Source organism: Cygnus atratus, chromosome 12 (assembly GCF_013377495.2).
Source record: "Cygnus atratus isolate AKBS03 ecotype Queensland, Australia chromosome 12, CAtr_DNAZoo_HiC_assembly, whole genome shotgun sequence".
Classification (NCBI taxonomy): Eukaryota; Metazoa; Chordata; class Aves; order Anseriformes; family Anatidae; genus Cygnus; species Cygnus atratus.
In genome coordinates, this window is record NC_066373.1 from 4749582 (window position 1) to 4766052 (window position 16471).

General features: G+C 42.9%; 3 protein-coding genes across 4 annotated transcripts; all 3 read right to left on the bottom strand.

Moving 5' to 3' along the window:
• Nucleotides 1-36: 36 nt before the first annotated feature.
• On the bottom strand, nucleotides 37-10572 carry LOC118246524 (arylamine N-acetyltransferase, liver isozyme). The gene is made up of 3 exons (XM_035543668.2): nucleotides 10137-10572; nucleotides 4431-7216; nucleotides 37-2006 (listed from the first exon to the last, which is right to left on the bottom strand). The coding sequence occupies exon 2, from the start codon at nucleotides 7209-7211 to the stop codon at nucleotides 6324-6326; it is 888 nt and encodes a 295-aa protein (XP_035399561.2). The 5' UTR covers nucleotides 7212-7216; nucleotides 10137-10572; the 3' UTR covers nucleotides 37-2006; nucleotides 4431-6323.
• LOC126913100 (arylamine N-acetyltransferase, pineal gland isozyme NAT-10) lies at nucleotides 1129-2001 on the bottom strand. Its single transcript, XM_050713256.1, has one exon. It carries the CDS (start codon nucleotides 1999-2001, stop codon nucleotides 1129-1131), a length of 873 nt encoding a protein of 290 aa, XP_050569213.1.
• Nucleotides 10573-12730: 2158 nt separating the features above from the next.
• On the bottom strand, nucleotides 12731-16082 carry LOC118246522 (arylamine N-acetyltransferase, pineal gland isozyme NAT-3). 2 transcript variants are annotated; one of them, XM_035543665.2, is made up of 3 exons: nucleotides 16037-16082; nucleotides 15719-15901; nucleotides 12731-13773 (listed from the first exon to the last, which is right to left on the bottom strand). In XM_035543665.2, exon 3 carries the CDS (start codon nucleotides 13764-13766, stop codon nucleotides 12894-12896), a length of 873 nt encoding a protein of 290 aa, XP_035399558.1. In that variant the 5' UTR covers nucleotides 13767-13773; nucleotides 15719-15901; nucleotides 16037-16082; the 3' UTR covers nucleotides 12731-12893. The 2 variants fall into 2 exon arrangements, with proteins under 2 accessions (XP_035399558.1, XP_035399559.1); XM_035543666.2 differs by having other exon boundaries at nucleotides 15803-15901; nucleotides 16037-16066.
• Between the last annotated feature and the right edge of the window lie 389 nt (nucleotides 16083-16471).

Consider the following 16471-nt stretch of genomic DNA (forward strand, 5'->3'; position numbering starts at 1 on the left):
GCAGAAAAGTATGGTGGGGGAAACTTTTTTTTTTTTAATGTGGAAATGCAATTCTACAATAACTTTTAAAGGAAGGAGTTCCTTTAGATTTGGTCAGCTCCTGGATATATATATTTTTTTCAATTTAATACAGATGAAGAAACTAACTTGTGACACTAAAGATCTTGTGCTAAGTGTTAATCATTTAGTATAGTCATATGGACCCTCATATTTGCTATACACAAAGAGGTAGCAGGGTAGAATTACGGCTAAAGTGGGGTTAGCTTCATTGTTCTTTCACCTTTGTTATACAAATACCTTACAATACTAAAAATACAAAATTTCTACCCCATTTGGAATAGAAGTAAATCTAAGCTAGTTGAGACATTTAAGCACCATTCACCCCTTTATACGGTGATTACTTATAAGAAGCAAAGAGTGTTGGGTACATCCTCAGAATCCATCAGCCACAATAATGCTGCAATACATACAGTTTGCATCAACTGAAAAATACCTACATACCAAAAATTACTTTGGGCAGTTTACTGCAGTAATGACAAAAGGGATGCACATGATGATAATTTTCATTTCGTACTATATTTTCACCTAAGGATGATGGTGAAAGAATTACACCTAATGTTCCTTTCAAAGATGGCAATATTGTTCAACCTATATTAAAGGTAATGAGATGAGCAGTGAGTGGTTAGATCTTGTGAAAAATGAAGTTTTAAATGCATACTTCGTTGTCTAAAAGCTCACAGATGACTTTTTTCCTGTAATGACCATAGAAAATGTGTTGGCAGCATATCACAATGAATAATCCTTACTCCTATTTATGTGCTATAGGCACTCCAAAATTACCCAGACATATTTCTTACCCAAGTTTATAACCAGATTCAAATCAGTCTCTACATTTGTGCCAAAAATTGAACTGCAGTCATCTCACAGAAAATAATTCTATCTACCTGACAGACGAGTCTTAAATCCCTGATTTTCTCCTTTCCCCAGAGTGAAATTCCCTTTAATCTGGTATTAATGTATTTTTCCTTCAGTCGCCTGCAAGAGGATCCCAAAATCTCGCAGTAGTGATTGCGCAGACCATGGAAGATACAGTACGCATGTAGCATTATCGTAGGTTTTTCCAGTCATCTAGATTGTGTAAAATCCTTTGACGTTAATTGGGATAAGTTTTCTCTCTAAAGTGATGTTGAACTTCTCTTTCAGTGTCTTCTCCACCTCTTCATCTTTAAGGGTTATAAATTCCACCAGATCCATGTTTTCCTTGTAATTGTATGTGGTCTCTGTGAGCGTCCACCCGATGAGTGCTCGAAAGCCATCAGTGGTCTGGAGTGTGCAGATAGACTTCTTCGTAAAGAGGGAATCTGGAGACGTCTGAAGGTACGTACACTGGAAATGGAAATCTTCCACTGTCCGTGGTTCAAGACTGAACATATACACTTTCCGACACTCTTTTTTCTCTAGAAGATCAGAATTTGAGAAATTTTGATTGGGGATATATTGTTTCCGTCTCATTTTCTCAAGGTACCAGGTGGCATTTTTTTCTGTGAAACGGAAGACACCAGGTGCCTGGGGCTGGTCTTTCCCCGACACAAGCTCCATCGGCTGCCACATTTGATAGGATACACCAAAGCCTCCATCAACAATGTAGGCTTTCCCGTCAATAACTACCTTGACTAGGAGATGGGTCATGATGGTGGCGTATGCGTTTTTGTGCGGATTGAACACGTACGCTCCCAGAAAGCTGGCATCGTACCCCAGGCATTTCAGGACCCAGCCTAACAGCTGGTTGTTTTCCATGCACCAGCCACCGCGCTTCCTCCGCACGATTTTGTTATAAACGTGCTCCAGCTCCAAAGTAATTTTCTCCCCACAATGGATGCTGAGGTTTTCAAATGGAACAGCACGGATGTGGTGCTGGAATATATCAGTTAAGGTTTCCAGATCTTGATTTTCAAGGGAACCTTTATACCCGGTTCTTGCAAAATATTCTTCAAGGTTCATGCCTCCTGTAAAGGAAGGAAATGCGTTTTGGTTTTGTTTCTTTACATCAATGACTTACAATGCTGTAAAGAACTGCCCAGGCTGCTGCCAGCAAAGATGCTTTAATCTACTGAACCTCATCAGAGTGCTTTTTAAAGGTAACAAGTATTCATATCAAACAGTTCCCAGCGCACAGAAGAGCAGTGCATGTCGGGGTTTGCTTTTTGTCTTAGTCATCCCTATGGCAAACAGCTGATGCAATTGCAGCTTATATATGCAATGGCTGTGAAACAGGGATTTGCTGTATTTGCCGGGTTAAGAAGCAATGTAAGATCACGCTAGGGAGTGTTCAGAACATTTCATGAAAATCAGTCTAAATCCACTGTTCAATGAAAGGAATGCCAGTAGGTGAAGCAGTGTCATCTGCCAGTTGGAGGCAGAATAATTTGAGTCAGGATTCACATGTTCTTTTCATGAGTGTGCCACTGGCCTGTGATCATAAATGAATGGCTTGTTCACCACATGTCCCTTTTGCCTCTGACAAAAAGTGCAAATGATACTCCCTGCACATTTTGTAAAGTGTCAAGTTTTATTCGGATAATTACAGCTGAAAAAAACCTCTGACCTATTCAAGAGTTGTGGACCACTGTGTCTCGTCTACTCTGAGTGTTGCTAAAACTCATTTTGGTGTTGGAATAACAAAGGTGAGTGACCTAAAAGACAAAGAGCACATCTTCTATTCCCCGCTGTGCCCATATCTCTCAGGGTGTCATAAAAGTGGACGGTGGGTGCCTTACAGCTCTCTAGTCCTGGCCTTTCCCAAAACTCACTTTATTCCTACAAAAGCAGGCATAACCAAGCATTTACTGAAGCCTGATACAGTGCATCCCTGGTCTGTCCTGCCTGTAGCAATGTCTGCCTCCTGGCCTGGCTTGGTAGGACTCCTCATGAGCAAAATTGCTGATGAGAAACTATTCAGCATGCTTTCTGCCTTCTAATACCATGGAAAGTCATGCCGGTGATCTGGTTTTCACGATGGCCCATCGCAGTCTGCCGGCCATCATTGAGTTGGCTGCTCTGTAGGTATCTGATAAAATACTGTTTGTAAAATATGTTGTAGATTGTCTGCTTGGATATAGAGCTGGAGATAAAATGTTTTGAAGGCTTCAACCTTTACAAAGAAAGCACTAAGTATTTCAGCAATCCAGAGTTACTGCAAATATTTAGCTTCTTGACAGCCTGCAAAGCTACTTGAAAATCTTTTGTGCATACAGTAAGCTGAGGTTTAGACACTTAATATTAGTGACTCAGGATGTCTATTGTATTCAGATAAATTTAGCAGTGAACCACCGAACATTTAGTGCAAGCTAGAATTTCTCAAGGTGATTTTCAGTGACAGATTTATGATGTGCATATGGATGTTATAGAAGCAGCTGTCCAAAGTGAATGGAGAGCCCCATGTATCTTCTACAGAGGGAATTTAGCTTCCAGTGATATTTAAGTGCATTGTTGGAGGATATTCCAACGTAATCCTTGTTAAGTAGAACATAAACTTTTGGGACTTTCTCCTTTTGATTTGCAGAATCTAAGTCTATCTGATCCTACCTGGTCAGATTGTGAACATGAAGTAGATCACACCAGCATAAAGTTGTATCTTGAGTTTATAATATTTGTAATTTCTCTCTGCAGTTCCATAATACGATTGATCTATGTTAGATCTTAAGTGTAAGAGATGAAAGTTACAGTTCTTTTGAATTGTGAACAGATCAGATGAAAAGCTAGCTGTTAAAAAGGTAATCCTACAAATGTGGCTATGATTTATGCATTGAAAAGCATCAGCGAAAGAACTTCCAAGGATTATTTCTAAATGTCCAAATGAAGGTGTTCATGCAAAAAATATTTCTTACTAGGACTATGCACATTATCAGCATTTCTGCTGTTAAAATACGTGTCTGCCTACTTCTACCTTAATGCATCAGCACATGGGCTTTCTGGGGTAGGTAAAACACAGTCTGTAACTTCATTTTTTTCTTATTTGTGTTTTAAAGGCCTGTAATTTTATTTCCAAAAAGCAGAATCTATTAATTATTAAATTGCTTTTTTCTTCCTTTGCATGTGCAATATTTTTTAAATGAATTAAAAATCTAAAGAAAAGGCTATAGTTCTAAATTTATATCTACTACATTTATATCTACTACTGCATCTAAACAAAAGTAAATCTCGTAGTCAAGTGAATATCCACCTGAAGAGCAGTAAGACATAAGAATTGAAATTACATTGTTGTTTTGTCCTCTTCAAGAGTCCATGTTTAGCAGGCAATATTTTAGCCCTGTATCTACACATTTTTAAATATTTATCCTAAAGTGAATTTTGCTTGTGTTATTCCCAATGACCTTTACCATCATAAAGAAACCATTTTTTGTTTGTTCGTTTTAACAAAATAGACTTACCTCTTAAAATAACCTTATTTGTTTATGTTTGCAGCTTCTGGGTTGCTTATTACTGGGGCAGCAGTCGGTACAGCCAGGAGTGGATACAAATTTTGAGGGCTGTCTTCCTCTTTAAGCTCTGTTGTCCCTCACTCCTGAATCTTAAATGCCAAGAAAGGGCAGAGTCCACCCAAACTGAATGCACATTTTTGGACTTCACTGATCCATGAGCAAATTAAACTTTGTTTCCTCTCTGTTAGTAGAAGTTTATGTTTTCCGCTGGTTGAGACCAGACCGAACTTGTTTTCCGTGTAACATAATTTCTGTAGATATTCACAATGGCTCCAATTTTTTTATAATTGCATTATTGTTAGTTGGTGAGTCAGCACTTTGTGGGGAAGCTGCTTCCTTCTGGGTGCACTGCATTGCCGAAGAACTGCATGCTCCATTTTTCCAAGCTCTGCAGATGTACAAAATGACCTGTCTTTGCTCACAAAGGAACTTTCTGATCTGTTCAAAGCCTCCACTGGAGCAGGTAGTTACTTTGGAGCTGCCATGCCTAATGAATACCATGACAAATATTTATTTGAACAGTGTTGTGTGAGAACAAAGTAATCCATTGCTTCTCCAAAATTTGGCCTTCTGCATCCTCACGTTGTGTAGCTGTTTGATTCTCTCCTTGTCAAGCATGTCTCCTTCACTTGATGTAGGTGGAAAGCTGGGTGTCCCTTTTGGGAAGACAGAGAGCATGTTGGGCTGTATCTTGGGAAGCACCTGAGTTTTAGGCACATCAACTGCCCCATCAGTTGGTATTGTTGACTGACATAAGTGTCAAAGTCTTTTTCCTGGCTGAAGACCAATGTCGTTCTGTCACCTTCTCATTACGCATCCTGTGCAGTACCTGCCGCAAGACTCAGCCTCATATAAGTAAAAAGTCTGTCATGTTACACCCAATGTGCTGTGAAACCACGCGGCTGGTATGTCCTAACTTCCCAGTGCTCTCTTTTGCATCTCCAGGATTTCTTCTTTAATGTAGCTTTTGTGCAGAAAACTACTTGTAATAAATATAAAGCAGTTTAGCTATAATACTGTCATGCCTGTTTGATGTCAAGTTGTCAAGGAGAGTCAGGCCCCAAAAGTTTAGATTATATTTTTCAAAGGTTGATCTAATTTTGATTGTTTCAACTTCTGATACAAAAAGCCTGATTTTTAAGAACTGTTGAAGTGTCTCAGCTCCTATTGATTCTAAAAGCTAAAATTGTGCACTCAGCTAAAATTGGGCACTCAGGACTGGAGAGTTTGGATTCGGTTTGTTTGTTTGTTTGTTTGTTTCTGTTTAAGTGTCCTTGCATAAATAGCTGACTTCAAGCCAATTTCTAGTAACGGAACAGGACTCAAGTCTTTCAAGTTATTTCATCAGCAGTTAATCAGTACCTAATAGTGCCTTTTTTTGAGAAAGTCTTAACCTCTTTATTTTCAGGAAGTCTTTGATGTCCAAATTCAGCTCGAGTCTCTATTTCAGACTGTTAAAGAAACTCAATAATTTGTAAAACTGTGTCGAGAAGATTGGAAATAATACCAAAAAATGTTACAAATCTCTTGTGTAAAATGGTAATACAGCTTTTTTTTTCCTTTGTGGCACATGAGATCCAGAGAGGTGGAACAAAATTTAAGGGAGACAAAATGCAATTTCCATATGAGAAGATTAAAGGTGGTGAGATGTTTCAGTTTCTAAAGGAGAAGTTTAAGAAAAAGTACAAAATCAGTATAGGCAGTTAATTAACAATATACTTGAATTTACCAAGCTTTGTGTTCATCTGATTAACTCAACTTTAGAATCAGATTAATTCTATTAATGTTAATTTTAGAAGGTTTATATTGGAAATTTAAAGACCCATCTAGCAGTATTTAGAATTAGATCATATCCACTATATTAGGTGGCAAGCCACGAACGTTTACTGGTACCAGTTTGTTTTCTAGCACTATATTGAATTTTTCTTTCAGTGTCTTCTCAACCTCTTCGTCTGTAAGAGTTGTGATCTGCAGGAGGTCCGTGTCCTCCATGTAGTTGTACTTCATCTCAGTGAAGGTCCACCCGACTAAGGCATAAATCCCTTCAGTGGTCTGGAGGGTGCAGATTGACTTCTTCCGAAGTATGTTATCCGGAGACACTTGTAGGTATGTGTTTAGCTCCTGGAAGTCATCTATATGGCGTGGCTTAAGAGTGAATGAATATATTTTTCTGATATTGCCCATTTCTGTTGTATTAGTGGGAGGGACGCTTTGCTCAGAAATATAATGCTTCCTTTTGACTTTCTCAAAGTACCAGATGCCGTTGTCTTCCCTGAAGCAGAAGATGCCAGGGATCTGGGGTTGATCCTTCCCAGAAATCAGCATCACTGGCTGCCATGCCTGATAGGCACCACCAAAGCCAGCATCTACAATGTAGGGGCTTCCCTTGATCTCCACCTTCAGCAGGATATGATTTATGTGAGCAGTGTATGCCTTCTCTGCTGGATCATAACTATTTCCTCCAAGAATACAAACATCATACCCTATTTCTTTCAAGGCCCAAAATAAAAGGTAGTTGCTTTCCAGGCACCATCCACCACGTTTCTTTCTCACAATCTTATTGTAAATAGATTGTAAATCCAGGTCAATGGTCTCCCCACAATGCATGCTGAGGTTTTCAAAAGGAATCGCCTGGATGTGATGCTGGAAGATGACTGTTAAGGTTTGCAAGTCTGCATCCTTATGGGAGCCATCGTAAGAAATTCTTGCGAAATACTCTTGAATGTTCATTTTGCCTGTGTGAGTAGGAAAACAGCCAGTTACTGTTGTGCAGCTCTCAAGGGGTTCGCTCCTATTTTATTTCTGCAGCACAGGTTAACCAGCCTGTAAATGTAGCTGAGGCCATTTCAGTGAAGATTTGAAAGAAACCTGTGCCTTTGGTAGGAGATCAAGCAGGTCTAACCTGCATTCTGTCATCTCTATTTCTTAAGAAAGAGGTGAGGATAGGAGCAGGTAACAGTAAAGCTTTATCTCTCAGATACTGTCTTCAACCCAGGTGGGTAACTTTGCTATAGGAAAACACAGACATGGCACATAATAATCTCTGGCCCCAGATGAGGATCCGCGTGGCAAAAATTTTATAAAACTAGCAAACAACAGGTTTGCAAACAGCTGTTAGCCCAAATCAGCATAAAAGTCACAGGTTTTTTGTTGTTGTTGTTTTTGTTTTTTTTCCTGTTTCCTTTATAGTATCAGGCAAGCAATTCTTTATCACAGAAAATTTAACTGGAAATTTTTACATTCATGGTTTCAGCTAACTGGGATTAACTTCTCAGCATGTCAGCGTTTCAGCCAAGCTTCCATGTGAAGTAGGTTGTTGTTTTCTTAATCTCTTTAGTTTCCCTGTGGAGTTCAGACAGTGCTTTGACCCTGGTTGTTGAAAGGAAGAGATTGTTAATTTTTCTAACCTATGGGTCAAGGGAATTGATAATTATTAAGAATGCCTTCAAGGCATGTTCAGTGGCTTTTGGTTTCTGCTACTATCTCTTACAAATCAAAGACCTTAGCCTCAGCTCAAATTATTGTATGTATTTTGTGTCTTCATGTCGGTGATCCCCTTTCTTTTCATTAGCAGAAAGAGACTGTCATTGGTACTGGCTGCATGGCCAAGATGCAAAAGGCTCCCTGTAACACTTCTAATCCACTGACTCATCTGGTATCTGCAAGGATTTGTTTTGCCTTTAATTTAGATTTAATTTGGCTTTTTTTTTTCCATGCAAGGAGATATATATATATTTTTTTAATTATTATTTTTTTATTTTTTAACCAAAACGATTCACAATCTGCTAAGGACTGTATGAAGTTCCAAAAGGTCTGTGGATTTTTTTCTCCTTGAAATCAGTCATGCATTCCCTGGGAGGATTTCCCAAAAATGTGTTGATGTAGATGATGCAGGAGCCACAACTATTCTCAGCTTTGGTCCACCTGCTCCCCTAGCAGTGACAGCAGCTCGATCCGGTGTCTGGGAGTGCAAGGAGCTTTTGAAAATCCCATCTCAGATATATAAGTGGAAATACCCTTGTCCAGGAAGGTAAGCACATCAGAAGACCTAATCTCTAGACTTTAACCCCAACTTTGATACCAGCAGCATAACTCACTTGACTTAGTTGTATTGCTGCTGATTTGTACTAGTACCAACAGTCAGAATGTGTGACACAGGAAAATATGCTAAAATTGAGTACTATCATAATCAGGGAATAAGAAATAAACCTTTTAATTTCAAAAAGACCCAGCAAAGCTACATGAAAAAGCAGTAATGTGATTTGATATTGCAGTTTTTGTTTGTTTTTTTCTTCTACCCCTTTATAAGGACAAGGGTACTCATCTCTGGCAAGATCTCCTTGGAAACGCTGTTTGTAGAAAGCCATGCCCCCCTACAGACATGGACACACGTACATGTACACTACCAAGGCCATCCTGTGGTGCTCTGCCCTGTTTTTCTCTCTATTCCCATATTCAGCCATTCTGCATAGCCCGATAGAAACATCTCTTTCTCACAATGGTGCCAAGCTTCACCTCTTTGCCCAGGAGGGGCCCAAGCAAGTCCCTTGCAAGCCTTGCGAGCCTGGTGGGTCTCATAAGCTTGACATTTTCTTTTGGGCAAGTGCCCATCCATCCGTGCTCCAGGCCAGCAGCCAAAGCCCTGGTGTACTCCCTGTAGCTCATCTCCTGGGTCGGGGTCCCCGAGGGCCCTGGTGCAGGGACAGCACGGTGTATGAGCAGCCCCTCTGCCAGCCGTGGGCGCCTCCCTGGGCAGTGTACACAGCAAAGCTTTGAGAAAATGGGTTTGGGGAAATGCATAGCCCGTGCCTCAGTTTCCCAAGCTTGGAACCTCATCAATTTAATACAGGTTGTGTAATAGAGATAGGCCTGTGGTTGCTGCCAAAACAGGCTCTGATCTCTATTAATACTGAAATAGGTGTAAGAAGAATAAGGCTGCAGTACAAAACCACCAGTGCTAGCGAATATAGGCAGGTAACAGCCATGTAAACCGCTGCTCGCTCTCTTGGCCTCCCGGAGGCAGCTTTTCTTCCCAGCACAACAGTGACCACCCCAGCAGGACTGTAACACAGCACGAGCCCTTGCCCAGGGGATGGTTTGCATCCTGAACCGGGCTGCGAAATAAATCTCTTTGCCCCAGTTCAGACCTGGGTCTGGTTTACTTTTGCTCCCGCAGCAGCCGAGCTCCATTTGTGCGCGTTCACAGGAGCAGCTCGGTGGGCAGCAGGATGCAGGCAGGAGTTGTGCCTGTTTGCAAGCCTCCCTGGGGATCACTGAATCCTTTCATAATTCACCTCAGTGGTAGGAACAGTTCTTCACTGCTAAAATTCAAGAGACTTCCAAGGTAGGATCCTTTTGCACATGCCTCTACGATTTATTTGATTTTAAGCTGCATTGCAAGACAGGAGCCGGCTTTTTCATATACTCTGGCTCAGCATAAAACAAGCTAGTCTTGAGTGCTTGATCTTTGTACTTTGACAATGGCCTCACAATGCTACGCGTGGTGTCAGCCCTGGGGTTGCTGTAATTTATACCTTGCTAATATGCCTATAGTGCCTAAGCACATGGTATGCAGACACGCAGGGGTGGGCTTTTCCAGCCAGGCTGACCCGCAGCTATGCACTGGAGTTAGAGCTCAGACGCACGGGTACTTACCTCTGTGCCAGGAGCCGCAGGCTTTCTGGGCTGGCTTGCTCCAAAGTTCCCAGGAACGATTGCACCAGGCACTGCTGCCCTTAAAGATCCAGGCTGCCTTTTGCTGCCTGGCAGGGGCAGGATTTTCCTCCAGCAGAACCGGGACAGGATGGCAGATGGTTTTGTCTTTTGTCACATTTTATGTTCTGGTGGCCTTATTGCTTTCGTTGTTTTGACATATACATAGAAAGCCCTGTCATGCAATTAACTGCTGTAGGAGCTATACAAAGAGCCAGAACATGATGCATTCCCCAAATTGCTTACAATGTTGAGTAGGCTTAAACCTCCCACGTTACTTATTGAGAGCCAAAGCCTTCCAGGAACACAAAGGAGCAGCACATCACAGGTAGCACCTCGTGCAAGTGGCTGTCACCCCATACGCAAACCCTCAGATCACCCCGATGCTTCAATCTCCAAGGCACCTTGCCATTTGCACCCATGCTGAAGCTGCAAAGCAAGAGTGCAAATTTTGGTACAGCTGTAACATCAGTGACACTGACATGGCCTGGCTCCCTGTAGGAAGCGATTTAGGACTAAGAGCTACTAATCCAAGCCAAGCAAGTCACTGATCAGTTGGCGGGGGGCGGCTACTATAGGATTAATCGCAGAGCACCGAGTCATTCTTGGCAGCTGGTGCCGACCCCCCAAGCAGCAAGGCCAGGTTTGCCAAGGCCTTCAGCTGTCCAAGACCCTGCAAGCCCTGTCCTCACTCAGCGAGGATGCTACTGCCCGAGCACAGCACTCCCGGAGCCCGCTATGCCTTTAAGGATTTGCCTCTGAAGTCTGTGATAAGGAAAAAAGCAAGCTAGTGAAATCTGAGCTGAAGAGCCTCTTTTTTTTTCCCCCTGGCAGAGCCGCATGTGATTTCTCAGGGCCGGAGGTGCTGAGCTGTGCCAATGGGCCGCAGCCAGGGCATGCACCCTGGGGGCTGAGTCAGCTGAAAGGACAGCGTTCTTTTTCCTATTACTGGTTGCCCTTTGCGTGCTGCATCTCTGCAGCGATGAGCTAAGCCCCCTACCCCTTCCCCTGAGACAACAAAACAGCCCGAAGCACAAGAAGAGGCCAGGCACGGGGTGCTTCCCAGGCCTGGGTTTCCACAGACGCCTTGCAGCTGCTGCCCGCGCCTCCACGCAAGCTGCCTGTGCTGCCAGGCTGCCTCCATCCCACAGCTCTGCCCCAGCCACCAGGCACTGTGGGGGTAAATACATCGGCTTTGGGCAGCTTCCAGACCAGCTAGATCCTGGAATAGGTCCTGCTGGCCCTGGGCACTAACATTTCATTTCCCCATAGGCTGGGGGAGGCCCATGTGGTATAAGGGACCAACACGTGCGGCCAGTCACACACACATGAGTTTTGGGAAGCCGTGGATTTGGGGAACTACCTGTGTCACTAAGAAATACATTTTGAAGGTGCAGAATAGCAGCTGCTTTTATTAACTGTAAATTTCTAGTTATAGGAAGCTGCACACGTTGCCTAACAAACAAAAATGAAGGGACGGCGAGTCCTTGCGTTCTTAAAAGCCTTGGCTACAAAACATCTGCATATGCAAACAATCAGGACAACTGCAGTGATTAATGATTTTTTTTTACTTTTTTTACTTTGGGAATAAAGGTTGCAATATGGGCGGAAAAAAAAATGAAAATTTCACAATTTTTCTTTTTTTTATGTAATTCTAATTCACTTACATGATTTACTTAGTTGTAAGTACATAGTTGTAATGCTTCTGTGATTTGTACATAAAGGAACATCAAGCATCATCTCAAAGGGCAAAGTGATTACATTTGTGTAATTTCTCATAGTAACAATCTTAGCCTTTAGGTATCTGATTAAGATTCATCATTTTTCCTTATATCTATATAATTAGTACCACTGCAAACACATTCTCAGTCAAGCAGATATGTTTTGGAAAAATAACTCTGTGCACTTGTTTGAATTCGGTCAAAATAACTGATGTGCAATAACATTTGGAGTAGGAGCAATGCCCTTGTGCAAGGAGAGTGCATTCCCAGCAGTCCTCTGTTGGGTGGTCACAAACAAAATCCATGGGAGATGCTTTCAGTTTGAAGAAATTCTGCTTTTTGGTTATGTCACTGAGAGAACAGGAGTCACGTAAAGTCTGAAACAAGGCAGAATTGTCTCGTAGCATTTCTCATCACTGGTTTTAGGCCATAAAAAGCCCCTCGGTACTGGAAGGACTGTCCGACTGCTATGTGAGAAGGTGCTAGGAGTGCAAGAGCACAATGGAGAGGCTTATGACTTACTGTAGCAAATGGCACTGGATGTCTTTATTTTTCTGGCTATTACATTTCAAAAAAATAGCATTAATTTAAGATGTGGGTATGATTTTCCCCAGGTGGCAGACCAAAGTAATAAGGAAAGGGACATAGTGCTCCGTCGCCCTACCCTGCTGCTCTGGTATCATGGGAAAAGCTTTTAAGAGGTGAAAGGAGCAGGGAATGGGCAGCGTCTGCTGCCAGCTAAGCACAAACAGAAGGGGAGCGATTTGATTGAGTGAGGAAGAAACAATTTGTACCCAAACCAAGGAGAGATGCAGGAACAGTTGTGAAAATCAATTTATTTTCCAGATTCATGCTAATCTGTTCTGCCTTACACTGGGGTAGATGGAAAGAGAAAGCTTAACCTTTAGATGCTTGTCAGAAAAGAGGGGGAAGAATTGCATGTAATGCCACTAGATTGAATTATAATTCAGACAGTGAGTTAAAACAGAGACAACCTGCTTGTATTGATGGGTACAAATTTCTTATCTAGTGTTATATTGAATTTCTCTTTCAGTGTTTTCTCCATTTCTTCATCTGCAAGGATTCTGATTTCCACCAGATCCATGTTATCCTTATAATTGTACTTTATCTCAGTAAGTTTCCAGCCAACCAGTGCCCGGACGCCATCGGCTGTCTGCAGGCTGCAGATGGACTTCGTAACAAAGAGCGAGTCCGGCGCAGTCTGAAGGTGCAGGTTGCGGGCTCTGAACTCTTCTATGTCTCGTGGCTGGAGGGTGAAGAGATAAACTCGCCGGCAAACTTCTTTGTCCACATTATGACAAGTGGAGATGCTTTGGTTGGGAACACACTGCTTCCTTTTCACCTTCTCAAGGTACCAAGTCCCATTCTCTTCCAGGAAGCGGAAGATGCCGGGAGTCTGAGGCTGATCTTTCCCAGAAATCAGCTCCATTGGCTGCCACATCTGGTAGGCCATCCCAAAACCGCCATCCACAATGTAGGATTTGTCACAAAGCACCACTTTTAGCAGCAGATGGTCAATGTCATCAGCGTATGCATCATACTCCGGGACGTAAACTTTTGATCCCAGAAGGGTGACATCATACCCTAGGGTTTTCAGGGCCCAAGATAAGAGGTGGTTGTTCTCCATGCACCAGCCCCCGCGTTTCCTCTTCACTATCTTGTCGTAAGTGGCTGCCAGGTCCAGCTCAATGCTTTCCCCGCAGTGGATGCTGAGGTTCTCGAAAGGGACTGCTTGGATGTGGTGCTGGAATATTTCCGTCAAGGTCTCAAGGTCCGGTTTGTCGTAGGAGCCTCGGTAAGAAATTCTGGCAAAATACTCTTTGATGTCCATGGTGCCTCTGGGAGAAGGGTGAAAAAAATACCATAGCTTGTGTCAGAAGTAACGGAAGGATCTTCCCCATCTGTTGTAACGGGGCTGTCATCAGAATGAGCAACCTGCTCAGAAGAGGAGCAGGGTTTGACAAATGGTCCTATCAAAGGCAGCTGAGTGCAAGTATTAGCACTGAGGGAAGCCAATGGGGCACTGCTGATGAGCACAAATGTTATTTTTAATTGTTTCTTTTACAGCTGTGACAAGAGGCTCCAGCTGTGCTAAGCACATTTCAGCAGAGAGTTCCTGCCCAGCAAAGCTACAAATCTCGGTAGGAAGGAACAGAAACAGTAACAGCTCTGTTTCCCCACTAGAAATTACGGGAACTGAGACTCTCCAGCTCTGAACTGCTTTACTCGTGGTTTGACTCAGCAAAGCAGAAGCAGAAAACAAACCCTCCCTCCCCTGCAGAGCAATCTAGAGCCTCCCCTGCAACTGCATCTGAAATAAACCCACCCGTCCATGGTGTTTCCTCCGTTATTTGGGCAGGCTGGCAGAGGCCAGTCACACCTGCGTCTGCTCTCAGTGCTGGAGGTAGCAGATGTGACCTGGAGCCCAGAATTGTTTTTACAGCCACAGAGGCAGAAAAGGCTGTGGGAGATTTTTGGTTCGTCCGCTGGGAGCCACTCCCTGAGCAGGACTCAGCTTCCTGGCCCTGCTCCTCCGCCCTGCACCAGCAGTGGGAGGAAACCAAGGTTTGGGCCAAAAATACAAATTTCAGGGGCCCCACATTTTCTGACATCAGTCTCTTTGGGGATGTATTTGCACTCATAGTTGTGTTTCGGGGAGGCAGATGTCTCCCAGGCAGCAGGCATTGCCCTCCCTGTCCCATCTGCAGCAGGTTTAGCAGGATGCTGCGTTACATGAGCACGAGGGAAGAAAGCAGCCCAAAGACCTGAGCCCTTGGTGTAGGGTGGCAAGAAATGGGATTTTAATGTGGCCAAATACCTTTCTTATTCCACCCTGGGCACCAGTGAGTTTCAGATGGCTCCGAGCACAGAGCACTGTTGTTCAGATCATTGACCTGAAACGTCCCAAAATGTTCTCAAAGTACCTGTGTGTGGTTCTTAAGATAAAACCATAAGAAAAAACTCTGACTGTTCCAACAGGACTCAGTTCTTAATATGATGAAAAATAGTGTCCACCGAATTGTATGGAAGTTTTATATAGTTTCAGTATATAAAGAAAGCAATGAAAATACAAGTTCTCCATTTCTCATAATGTCCTGGCAGGAGCAGAAGGTGTTTCCAGGGTGGCTACCCACATTTAGGATGCAAATGGTCAAAAACCTGTAACTATTGCATCATGCCACCACCACATCTAACAGATTTAAAGAGCAGGCCTGAATTATCAAACATCAGGTAAAAAGTATCTGATCATTATTCTGGACCTTCTCTTTCTTCAGCTTCCACCTTGTTCCCAAGCTTTTCCCCAAAGCATCACAACTACAACTCTATTAATTTTTGGAGATGGACTTCGCAGAAACTTAGTTCTTGCAGTGGGAACAGAAAGCTAGCTTCACCAGCAATGAGCATCCCTTCCCCCTCCCTTTTTCTTCCTTTCCTTCACTTTGCCAAAGTAGGTGAAACCTCTGTATTGTATGAAACCTTTGTGGTTTTTTTTTTTTTTTGTCTTTCTGTGTTTCATGTAGTTGTTTACAAGTTCCTTTCAATAGCTGTAACTGAAATATGTCAGATGGCACCAATGCCCGAGCTGTTTGAGGCTGATAACCAAGTAAATAAAGCAGCGTATCTGGTACACTGACGTAAAAGGAGGCATCTGTAGCTGAACGTTTCTCTCTCTGCCATTACACAACCTAGCCATTTTCTAATGTGTTTTGTCCTCAGTCATATTTAACTTCCTGGTTATGAAGTGCTCAGCTGCCAAACTGAAGGTTGAAAAAAAGGTCTTACCTGGAAAATCAGTTCAACCACGAACGGATCTCCTGGGGGGATTTGTTTAAGGTAAAGCAAGCAGTGTGGTCCTCTGTCCTTTACCTGGTGCAGGCAGGGGTCAAAGACTGTCCTCCAGCTGCTTTCCAGGGGAATGTCTTTTCTCTCAACTTGCTTCCACCCGCCTCTGTCAGATTGCAAAAGCTGAAAGAAAAAAAAAAAAAAGAAAAAAAAAAAAGAAAAGGGTGGAGCACAAGAGCCGTAGTGAGCGAACAAAACCAACAGCACTGACTCAACCCGCATTCAAAACCTGGTTGTTATTAGAGAGTTTTCACTCACTTTGTACTGCCTGCAGCGGCTAGTTTGAGCTGTAACAGAAAACGACAAAAAGCTAGCCGGATGCACGTGGGTGATATAGAGCTTCCCCAGGTATTGGGTTACTGGTTGTTCAGGAACTTGGGGAATATTTCTTGTAGGCATTGAACCTGGGAAGTTTTTTCCACTCTGAAAAGCAGCAAGATTTCTGCACAGCACCCCTCTCCTCTGTCAGCATGCACAGGAACTTCAGCCTTTTCTTAATTGATGCTTTATAATTTATATGCTTGGTTTTGTTTTGGTTTGGTTTGGTTGTTTGTTTTTTCAGTAAATTTCCTGGAGTGTGAGGATAGGCTGGGCCAGCAGTGCGTCTGCCTTGATCCTGGCCCAGAAGTAGCACCTGAGGATGCCATCCATGGTGGTGAAGATGCCTCTGGCAAAGTGATGATATGATGTGCC

Excerpts from the sequence above, each read along its gene's own strand:
- LOC126913100 (XM_050713256.1), bottom strand. The coding sequence starts at position 2,001 with ATGAACCTTGAAGAATATTTTGCAAGAACCGGGTATAAAGGTTCCCTT.
- LOC118246524 (XM_035543668.2), bottom strand. The coding sequence starts at position 7,211 with ATGAACATTCAAGAGTATTTCGCAAGAATTTCTTACGATGGCTCCCAT.
- LOC118246522 (XM_035543665.2), bottom strand. The coding sequence starts at position 13,766 with ATGGACATCAAAGAGTATTTTGCCAGAATTTCTTACCGAGGCTCCTAC.